Genomic DNA, 11,688 nt, shown 5'->3' on the forward strand with positions numbered 1-11,688 from the left:
ATCTGCATTTTATAACTTTCCCCATACTTCCTTCTTCCCTTTATTGCTAAACTGTGAAAGGAGAGAATTGTTTCTACTAATTAAATTCCCATTGCCTAAAGCCATTAGTGATTTCATAGTTTAATCAGTCTTCTTTGTATCCCCTAGTTGTCTATCACGCTGAGTTCCCAGTAAACTGTTTTAATAGACGAATTGACCAAGACCAAAATAATTGTCACACTGAAACTGTCAATAAATAGTGATTTAAGTACCTTATAGCACTGCACTAAACATTTTCGTTTCTGTTTTTACAGTAAGCCCAAGAGCTAGCTGAGTAGATAAAATTAAAATGTATTAAAAATCTACTAAAATAATATTGATTAGGTAAATCAAATAACAGTACTGTGTTGGCTTGGACAAGTAGTGGAATCTGACCCTGAAAAATGACAGGCCATTAAATAAGTAAAAGGGAGAAAAAAGTGACAAAGACATACATACAGGGGGAAAGCAAAGGATACAATACTGAAGAGATTCAAGGACAGGCTGAATAGACTGAACTATACTGAAGAGGACTTGAAAAACCAGGAGGAGAATTCTGAAGCCTGGTTCTTGAACCAAGGATCAAAAAACAAAAAAACAAAAACAGCAGAAAAACACTACTCCTACTAGACTATCTTCAACAAGGCTCATATTCCTGAGAAATCTGAAACCTGAAAACAGGGTTAAAACTATAAAATCTCACTAGAAAGATTTTTTAAAAATCAAGAACACAAGCAAACCTTTTTTTTTTAAAGTACATTATAAGTATATTAATGGAATTTTTCCAGTCTTAAATTAGAAATAACAAGCACTCAATTATTTTATGTAAAGCGCACAGTACAATATGATAAACACGCAAAGTTGGCTAGCTACTTTAATTTCTATCCTTGCTCCCTAGAAACTTTGTGGAAGCTCCCTCATCCACGATTTCAATGAGGCGTTATATTTTTGTTTGCTACAGATTAAAATAGTAAGGCATTTTCTTCCTCCCAAACATGTCTGACCATCCACATACTCAAAACTTTGCAAATTTACAATATGAAGTCCCTAAACCCTTTTCACATAAGTTATGTTTGATGTGTACTACATAAACTATTCAAAGTAGGAAATTGGTATAGATCAATAATCTGACACAAAAATTTTGTTAACGTTTCAGACAACACCAGCACCAGAGAGCTGTGGGGGTTAGAAGGGTAAAATCTAAGAACAGATTAACAGGCTCCACCAAAATTTTAGTCAACTATAACCTAAAATTTACTATACATTTTGTTTACTATCCCTCGATATATCAGCGCTCCTTTTAACATAAAAAGTTTTAAGGCAAATCTCCAATAAAGATAGGACCTACAGAAAAATGCGCCATGTTTATCTAATGACTTTCATGCTCCCATACCAGAGCAGCAAAACCACAGCAGTATGCACCTTCACTCCAGAGTTTAAGCAATAGTGGCATCAGAGGAAGGAGAAAGGATTGCCCCTAAGATCAGGAACAAGGAAGGATGTCTGCTCTCACTTTTTTTCAATACCGTATTGGAAATACTAGCAATAAAACAAGAAAAAGGATGACATCATCACAGAGAGAGTTCTAAGAAGTCTCTAAAAACACACGGATAACACTGTAAACACATAAATATATATATAATATTACGTATATTTACATGTTATATTATGCCACCAATAAGCTGGAAAATGAAGTTACGAAACAATACATGTATGATACAATCAAAAAACCACAAAATACATAAGAATAAATTTAACAAAAGATATGCAAGACCTCTATAATGAAAACCGCAAAACAGAGAAATTCAAAAAGATCTAAATAAACGGAGATACTGAACAAGAAACCTCAATATTATAAAGTTGCCTATTCTCCCCAAATCAATCTACAGCTTTACCCATTCCCATCAAAATCCCAGTAGGCTATTTGGTAAAAACTGACAGGCTGCTACTTAAATATATAGGGAAATACAAAATACAGAGAATAGCAAAAATAATTCTAATGGTAAAGAATAATGTTAAAGGACTGATATCGAAACTCGCTGTAAAAGCAAATAATTATGACAGTGTGATACCAGAGTCAAAACAGACACAGAGATTAATGGAACAGAATAAAGTTCAGAAATAGACACTTTTTTATATATTTGCTGATTTTCTTTACAAAGATCCAAGGTGATTCAATGGAAAGAGCATAGTTTTCTCAACAAATGGTATTGGAAGAACTGGATATCTATACGCAGGGGAAAATGAGTGTCAACCCCTATCTCACACCATACACAGAGAAACTAATTCTACATGGAGCATAAACCTAAACATAAAACTTAAAACTATAAAAATTTTAGGAAAAAAAAAAAACACTGGCAAAATTTTTGTGGCCATGGGATAAGAAAAATATGTTTTCATAGGAAACAAAAAGTAGTAACCAAAAAAAGGGGAAAATGATAAAAATTGAATTAATCAAAACTAAAGCTTTTTTAAGATATTCGAGAAAATAAAAAAGAAACCACAGACCCAGAAAAATATTCACTCTATGTATATTTGACAAAGGACTTGTATCTAAAATATACAAAGAACTCTTATTTAATCAAACGACTTTTTTTTTAATGGGCAAAAGACTCGGATAAAATTATCAAAAAAAGTGACATTAAGGAAATGCAAGTAAAACTATAATAAGCCACAACGACACGTCCATTACCTTAAGTGAATAAAATTTAAAAAACTAACAATACCTACTGAGAATGTGGAGCAACTGGAATTACAAACATTGCTAATGGGCACATAAAACGGTACAGCTACTACGGAAAACATTCTGAAAGTTTCTTATAAACTTAAACATACACTTAGCTTATGACCCAGCAAGTGCATCTGCTATTTACCCAAAAGGGAAATATCCACAAAAAGCTCTGTACAAGAATATTCATAGTAGCTTTATTCCTAATAGCCAAAACTAAAAACCCAAATGTCCATCCAAAGTGAATGGATAAACAAACTGCAGTGTAATCACACAATGGTATTGAATACCTCTCAGCAATAAAACAGAATACACTAGATACTCAAAAATATCATGCTGAGCCAAAGAAGCCAGACACAAAATAATACAGACTGTATGACTCCATTTATATGAGGTTCTAGAACAGGCAAAATAAATCTATAGTGATAGAAATAGATCGGCAGCTACTTGGGGTAGGGAAGTGACTCTGAAGGGATGTTAGGAAGGAACTTTCTGGGGTGACGGAAATGGCCTCACTACAACAGCATGTCTATTTATCACAGTTAATCAAATTATAGTTTGCGTGCATTTTATTATATAAATTACATCTCAAAATGTTATTTAAAAAAGGAAGGAACTTGCCCAAAAGTCAGTGACCTCCTCTCCCTTGAAGAGAAATGAATAAAGCTGAGAAATTCTTAACCTCCTCCCCTCAAAAAAAAAAAACCAAAAAAATGATGATAGCGCAGATAAGTAGAAAGAATAAAGATGACTGCAATCTTAAGTCATAGAAGGAAATAATAGAATAGGATGACAGAATGCATATAATTTTACATGCATATAATTTGGAGATTGGCAGGTAATAAAACCAGTATGTACATCATATGGAGCGATAATTTTTAAATTGGGAATCTGATAAAGGTTATAATTAATCCCTTCAAATACAAAAAAACAAATTCACATAAGTAACTTCATGGACACCCTAAAGTACATCCATGAAGACCCCACTCACCCAACCTCTGTGGGTTAAGAACACTTGACTCTGTAATGACGTAACTTAGAAGTATCAGGTTTATCCTTAAATTATCACATCAACTAAGGTGGTATTACTGAACCTTATGTCTACCTTTGAGGAAAAATTTGGACGAAAGTGCTCTGCCTCGACCATCTGCCCCTTAAGACACTAAGTAATTACTGTACTCATCTACTTTCTTTCACCTTCTCTGGTCTATATCCCCTTTTCTCTTCTTTCCTGAACATCAATCACCAAGACATGTCCTCAGTCGCCTCTTCTCCCTCTAATGTATACTTAATATGCTGATGATCCCACGTGAACGTTTCCCGGCCAAGCCCTTCATGTGTTACTGGAGACACTCTTCTTATCACATTTATAATCAGGTTCAAAAAGCCAAACTTAACCACCTTTCCCATTAAAACTACTTTTTCTCATTTCTATCAATAAAACCTACATTTCTATCGTACCTCAAATTCAAAACCAGTCTTCATTATTTCATTCCTCAGTCCATTTTTTCCTCATTAGTCATTTATAAACACTATTTCTTTTGAGGAAAAACCATCTAAGCCCTTATCACCTCAAATACACATTAAAGTCTACAATCAACAAAGGGATCTTACTTGCATCCATTTATCCCCACCACCTCTCCCCACAAACCCTTGTTGTATGATAATGCCTAACAAGACTCCCTAAAACAAGGTAAAGCAACAAAGAAAAGAAGCCCTACTTTTCCTCTCCGAATGGTTTCATCAAATCCCTCTAATGAATTTCCCTTGCTCTGCTTCACTGTTCAACCTTATTTCCACTATATATAAAAAGGGCCTACTTTAGTAAACCCACTCACCTTTTCTGTTCTCATCAAGCCAAAACTAGGCAGGTCCTAGTGCTGCTTCCTCTCCAATAATATCCTATCCATACTCACAGCCCAATACTAGACCTACCTCCTCCAACCTACTTACTAAACGTGCAGTTCTCAATCTCTTCTTTTGGATTTCTATAGCTTTTAAATTCACATTGTCTTAAATATAGCAAAATTACAAACTTCTAGCCTTTAACAATAATCTAGCATCCTGTAAATTACTTTCATTTCTCCTATCCTGTGCTTATATTTCATGAATATCTTTAAGTCATACACACATAAAAGATTACGTGTTACCAGATTAAGATATTTTTATCATTCTTCAGATCAAATCAGATAATAAATCCTCTGGATTTATGAAAATAACAAACTTTACCTGAAACATGTTATCATCTCTGCTGCTGCTGCTCTGCTTAGAAGATGACAGAGCTCTTGAAGTTTCACCAGTCTTTTGCTTCTTTACAGGTTTTTCTGGAGGTACTTGCTTTTTTCTCTTTAACTTGAAAGAAAAACTTGACTATGGTTAAAATTTGCACTTAAAAATAAAACATCACAGATTTGAGGGTGAAAAAGAGGGTATGTACAAGTTCACACTTCAATGACCTCAAGTAACCTCACAGAGTGATCTGATCACAAATTCCTAACTGGGCAGGTCAGGGAGGGTAGTCATGCCCCAGGGATGTAATTTTGTAGTAAAAGGTTTATCTTTGCCTTAAGCCTGCCTTGTTTCTGTGCTTCTAGTTTAACACACCTTTGAAATGTCTCCTTTTTCAGACCCCTGGGAAGCTTAATCACCCTCAAGAGAACACATCTAGTTAACTATCCTGTAATACAACCCCTGCCTTGTTTCTGCCACCTTCATGTAACCTTCCTTACGTTCCCTTCTTAAATCCAAATGTACTGAAGAAACTGTAAAACTGTCACTCTCCAGAAGACTGGAGATGTTGCTTCCAGGCAAGGTCATCACTTTGGTTCACATAAACTTATAAAAAATTCTCTAACGGTTGGAACATTTCTTACATTGACAGGTTCAAAAGATTCCATTACTTTTTAAGACTTAAAGGATCAAAAGATTATATTTATTCATTAAGAAACAATCATAAACATTTACATGGGCAAGTTTCACTTGACAGCAGAACTTTGAAACAAACCTAGCACTGGTATGTAACAGTCTTTTCAAACTGTTCTCAGGAGCCCAAAAAAATACTTCAGGCAGTAGAGTGGTATTAACCAGAGGTTATTTTATAGACCAGGACAGATCCCACGTAAGGTTTCTTTGGGAGGAACAAAAAAGGGGGTATGGGGGAGAGCTGCTGCTTTTGAATAAACTTTTGGAAACCACAGGTCTACTAAAGCTACAAAGGGATATACTAATTAGGAAGAAAATCACCAATTTATCCCGTTTCTAGGATATGATTATGTATTTATGCTCTGCCTGTTCCAAAAGAGACAAACTGGCTTAACTTATGTGTAGGCAAAGCTAATATGAAAGGTATTTTGTACTGGGTACTAGAAGTCAATGACTCAAGAACTTCCTCATCACAAAAAAAAAAAAAATCACTGAATATAGACAGGATTGTGTTATGGACTAACATTCAAAATCAAAACAATGTTTTAAAAGCAGCATTATTGTAAAAGCTTTTTAATGTAGTTTCATTCTCAAAATGAGAAACAGCCCATGAAAACCAGTAAAGTTCCCAACCCAAACAGTAGAGGGCAGTCACATTCCTTAGTGGAAAGTATAAACTAGTATACTAAATTAAATGGAGCTAAATAAAATATAACATACATATGTACATAAACAAAAAATGGATGTTTTTAATATAAGTCCTTACAGGATTAGTAGCACTATTTGGAACAAATAGCAAAAATTAACTCAGCTCAATAAGCAAAAGCAATTATTCTTTACATCAGGGTCTAGATATTCCCTGTGGACTGGCACATGCCTAGCACATAAAAGCTCAATAAAAATTTGTTAAATGAACATATTCAAATGCTACACTGAGTTCAAACAGAAAAATTAAGAGAGATTTCCTTCTCAAGTATATGTATGTTCCTTTCAACCTTCCAGGTGAAATTATATTCTGTATTTCCAAAAACCTCTCCTCCAAGAGTCTCCCATAAACCCTTTTAACTAACACTGCTAACCAAGCTCAGAGACACAGTTATGTAAGCTTCTAGGAGATAAAGGACAGTTCTGTGTGGAAAGAGGCTCTGACCAAAATGTGAGGTGCTTGGTTAAGTGCAATGCACCACACCTACAGCACAGTTATCAAAAATGGGTAATTTCCTGATACCTTTTCTGGGTGCTGATTTAACTAAAAGGAGGGGACCAGAGTAAATATTTAACTTAAAATGTACCAAACCTACATTTTAAGTAATACTTGTGGGCTAGATAAATACCAATGGCTAAGAAAGCTGTCAAAGTTGACATTTGCATTCAAGGAGTTCAGGTAATTTGGATCGACTATTACGCACAATATTTACAGATTAGGCAGATTTCTAAATAATGGCAAATATAGTGGCTTTGGCCTAATTCTAATGCTACTCCCCTACTGTCTAAGGCAGTGGTTCTGCAGTTTAAGGGGTCTTCAACAGACATTATAGTCTGAAGACTTGCACAAGTCCGATTTAGGGCCTAGGAGTGTGCAACTACAAGCAACCTAGGCATTTTAGTCAACTGGTCCAGGGGCCATTCATTTTCTGAAACACCCATCCAGGCTCATTTAAAGATTCTGATATGCCCTGCTCCCCGCTTTCAGAAATGGATATGGGCAATATTGCTGAATTAAATATCACAGAAATGACTTGGTGCAGGAAGTCACCTTTTTGTCAACTTCACTGTCAGAATCACTTCCAGAAGAGCTTGAAGAAACAAGTTCCTTTGATTTAGGCATTCTGAAAGAAAAATACATTATGTAAATAATTTATAAACCGCTCTATTACCTTTAACTTAATTCTCCCCCAATCAAAAATTTAAGAAGTTCCATGTCCGTTTTACCATTTTGTGGTACTGGAGTTATTTTACTGAGCACATGCTAAAAGTTATAATCTAATCTATGCTCTTCCCAGTTGAAAATAACATGGAGAGTGAAGTGTTCTGAACCCAGCAAGGAGAAAGAACTAAATGTCATACACATCTCACACTCCTACACCTTTTTCTCAAAGCCAATGGTTTTTTTTATACTTCATTTTTATACTTTCTATACTTTAGATATTTATGGGTAGGGTACACTGCAAGAAGCAGCTGACAGCAATCACTGTTAAAACCAGGGAGAAATATGAATAATTCCTCTCAGTACTGCTTTACACTTCTCACTGATGAGACTTAATATAAAATTATTCACTGCAAGGAAATAACCACAACGTTCACACAACGTGGGCAACAGTTGCACTATACAGATGCTGCCATCTAATTAATTTGCTATTATAATCCTGTTTTTTCATATTTTGTATATGTTAACTTTCTTGGGCTTTTTGACCATACCATCAATTAACAAGCACTAATTCAGAGTTCACAACGTTATACATAATTCACAATTCACTATATTTCACACTTATTTTCTACTCTGAAATACAACTAAAATGTGAAGAATCTGCTAATGGGAGAAGCAAAACCTTCCCTCAAATCCCTACTAAGACCCTAGTTTCCCGGGTCTCGCCCATCCCCAGGTACACAGTCCAGTGTCTTCCTTTCTAGTGAGTGTTTACTGAGTGCCTGAGTGCAGCAAGGCAGAGGGCCTTGTGCAGATTTTTTTAAAAGTCTAAGTCCCATATTTCAAGGAATTCCAAGGCAAGCTGTACCTCTTTTGAAGACACATACAATACCAGGTGGTGAACGTGTTCCACAATAGGAGGTCAAGGTAAAAGAAGTGGGCCATTCCAATCCTAGCCTAAATTTTAAAAGCTCATACCATGCCCAACCAGCCATATTGATTTTAACTGGTAATTTCTTGATAGAGAAAAGTAAATTCGGAAGGGAGCAGCAACGTTCAATATTACCATGTTTTATACATTATTCCTGCTACTGCTCCATTTTACAACCAAATCTCCACATCAATTTAGTTGTTTTGTACGCTACCTGCTAATAATGACAAGAATCATTTTTTAAAGGTAATTAAATTGGACAGAACCTATTTTTCACTTTGAAACGGTCAAGCATAACTATACCGTCTGCTAATAAAAGCTGCCTGGGGGCCTAAGATCGTTTCAAAGAACCATCTCCTTTTTAATCCAAATAAGAAATCCAGTCAACAAGGAAACAAGGTAATGATAACTAAAGCCAGCCTCTTTGAACTTTTGACAAAATATGTATTTATTTTTACTTGAGGCTTTGCTGTTTCAAAAAAAAAAAAAAGGCACGCTCGTAATTCAAGCAAATGATGCTAAAAGCGCTAATGTATAGAAAACACAACTTAAGAAACGAATATTTGGTCTCTGATGACGGTGTGGGGGAGGGTTAGAAAAGACGAGGTGAAAATAAATTAGGACTAAAGGGCACATGAATTCGGTACGACACGAGGGCTTTGCTAAGCACCAAGACCCGGGAAGAAGTCGCGCGGAGCCAGGGAGCCTGCTAGAACCCGGGGACTGGAAACGGGTAGAGCTGAGGGGGAAAACAGGTTGGTCAGAGGGGGCGTGGGAGGTGGCGAAAAGCGGAGGAGACCGTGCGGGAAGAGGAGGGACTTGCACCAAGCGCCATTTTCTTCTCTCGAAGCATTCGCTACCCCCAGCACACCAGCCGTCCTCCACCCCCAACCCCCGCCGCTGCCCCGCCCTGCCCTCCTCCCCCATGGGGTCCGCTCTCTCCCTCCCCCAGAGCGCCTCCCCACCGCGAAGGCAAAGGTGGGAGCCCCAGAGAGGCCTTGGGGAGAAGCAGGCCCCACACGCGCCCCCACCCGGGCCCCGGGCGCCCTGCATTGTCCCTGGGGCACTCCGGCCCCCACCCCGCAGCTCCTCGAGCCCAGCCGCGCCCCGCCGCCCAAGGCCGGCACCCCCGCCGCCGTGGAGCCGTTACAGGGGGCCGACTTCTGGCGCGGAGGGGCCTGCAGCGCAAGGGGCGCAGGGTCTGGACCGGAGGAGGGGATGGGAGACGGAGGAGGGGGTCCAGGGAGGCCGCGAAGGGGGAGGTCAGGCAGCGCCGCCATTTCCCGCGGCGGCCGCCGACAGACGAGCGGAGGGCCGCTCGTGGTCCCGCTGCGGGGGTAGGGGATCGGCCGGGCAGGGGGTTCGAGGTGTGGGGGCGGGGTCCCGCGTACTCACGCTCCGCTCCTGGAGTCAAAAAGCCCAGTGCTCGCTCGCTTGCAACTGACAGAGAACCGGACGTGACGGAAGCCAAGAGACAGCGACCCCGCCCGCTGGAACACGTGACGGGGCGTGGCCTCGTCACCGAAACCAACACCGAGACCCTTTCCAGGGCCTTAAAGGAACCGCCCCTCACCTGAACAAATGCCTTGAAAGTGAGATGCCGCAAAGGTGGGTCTAACCTATGAGTGAATGAGGGAGCGAATAAAACGTGAATGAGAAGCACCGAGCTTTTCTCTCGTTCCATAAATGTTTCTTGTATTAAAGTGAAGTGTCTGTACCGAAAAAGATCGACACTTCTGACCCATTTTCCTAGATATGATCCCTTCCCCTTCGACCTCCAGTGTTTGCCTCTGGCTGGTAAAATCCAAAGGAAGGAAGCTAAAGTCTGTTTAATTCTGGAAAGAGCAAGAAATTTTTGCAGAAGTCCTGGACCGCACATACCTTTACCCCTAAACTGAAATCCTGGAGGTTAAAGTAGTTCACAGAAGGCAAGAGAAACATATACTACAAGCAGGAATATAGCCTATAGATTTTTTCGATGTATGTTTGATGAATGCCTACTATACCCAAGAATATATATAGTTATATTCATCCAACACACATTTAGCCAGCGCCCACTATGTGCCAGGCACTGCAGAAGCACTTTACATATATCAGGTCCTCATCCTAACCACCACTTTCCAAAGTAAGAATGGCTATTCTCTTCATTTTATAGATGAGGAAACCAAAAATCAACAAGGTTAAATAAATTGCTGGAGATTATAGGGGGAGAGGTGAGTCATCATGTCAACCCTGCATCGCCTGACTCCCACGCATAGAAACAACGCACAAGCTCTAGACCACTCTTCTATGCAGTGTCAGGCTAAATGACCGTGTTTTAAAAATGAAATACTTACTGTACAATTCCTTTTATATGACCTTCCAAAAACGCAAAAATAATCTAATCTATGGGAATCAGGTTACCCTTGAGGGATATTGCTTGGGAATGAGTGTGAAGGAATCTACCGAAACTGAGTGTCCTTAAGACTTTGATTAAATTTACTTTTAAATCCTAGATCCAGAAATCATATCCCTTTCTCTTTATATACCCCTCAGAGACCTAGCCTTCCCCCAATAAGCAGCAGCCCATGAGGCAGCAGAAGACAGCAGCCTAGATCTGATTTATGGTCACAGGGTGGGGACCTCTGGCAGGCTAAAGATACCGTATTGACCTAAGTTTTGTTTCACTTCTGGAGCACTAAGGTGGACCGACCCTATGGCTAATTTCCCATGACGCCAGACAGAGAGATCCCAGAAAAGACCTCAGAACTGTCCTGAAGGCCTGAAGAAGTGGTATTACTCTTACCTTACCGCCTACTAAGCTCCCAGCACAACTCGAAACTCCTAACCCAGTGTCTTGTGATTTTGCCCTATGTAATCTGTAACCTATGTATCACTGAGGAATTCAGGCTTTTGAGCATTAGCTTCCCGTTCTACTGGATGGCGCCATTCATCAATAAAATAGCCAATATTTCTCCACTGCAATTCTCCATGTTTAGTGTTTGGCTCTAAAAGCACCAGGTGGATGAACTCTTCCTGTTCAATAATAATCACATTATCTTTCTTTAATATGACTTGTACTTTCTTGGTACTCACACACTTAATATTTGGGCATTTTACAGTACACACGATACATTTCAGTGAGAAAGTTGAAAAGTAAAAAATATAAAAATATTAAAATTAAATTGTAAAAAGATAAAACGCACTCAACAATCACTGTTCAAGCACGGTAGCTTCCTAGCC

General features: G+C 38.7%; 1 protein-coding gene and 1 long non-coding RNA gene across 2 annotated transcripts in view; one reads left to right on the forward strand and one right to left on the reverse strand.

Moving 5' to 3' along the window:
- SUB1 (SUB1 homolog, transcriptional regulator) overlaps positions 1–9,977 on the reverse strand; it is a 16,517-nt gene extending 6,540 nt beyond the window's left edge. Inside the window, exons 1-3 of the mRNA XM_006907108.3 lie at positions 9,862–9,977; positions 7,425–7,497; positions 4,976–5,098 (exon numbers count right to left, since the gene is read on the reverse strand). Coding sequence (XP_006907170.1) covers positions 4,976–5,098; positions 7,425–7,496 — 195 coding nt within the window. The 5' untranslated portion in view covers position 7,497; positions 9,862–9,977. The remainder of the gene's footprint in view (positions 1–4,975; positions 5,099–7,424; positions 7,498–9,861) is intronic.
- On the forward strand, positions 9,956–11,417 carry LOC112475821. The gene is made up of 3 exons (XR_003044896.1): positions 9,956–10,074; positions 10,622–10,679; positions 11,142–11,417. It is a non-coding gene; the product is annotated as an uncharacterized LOC112475821 (long non-coding RNA).
- Positions 11,418–11,688: the final 271 nt, after the last annotated feature.

The sequence above is a fragment of the Pteropus alecto genome, unplaced genomic scaffold (assembly GCF_000325575.1).
Source record: "Pteropus alecto unplaced genomic scaffold, ASM32557v1 scaffold152, whole genome shotgun sequence".
NCBI lineage: Eukaryota > Metazoa > Chordata > Mammalia > Chiroptera > Pteropodidae > Pteropus > Pteropus alecto.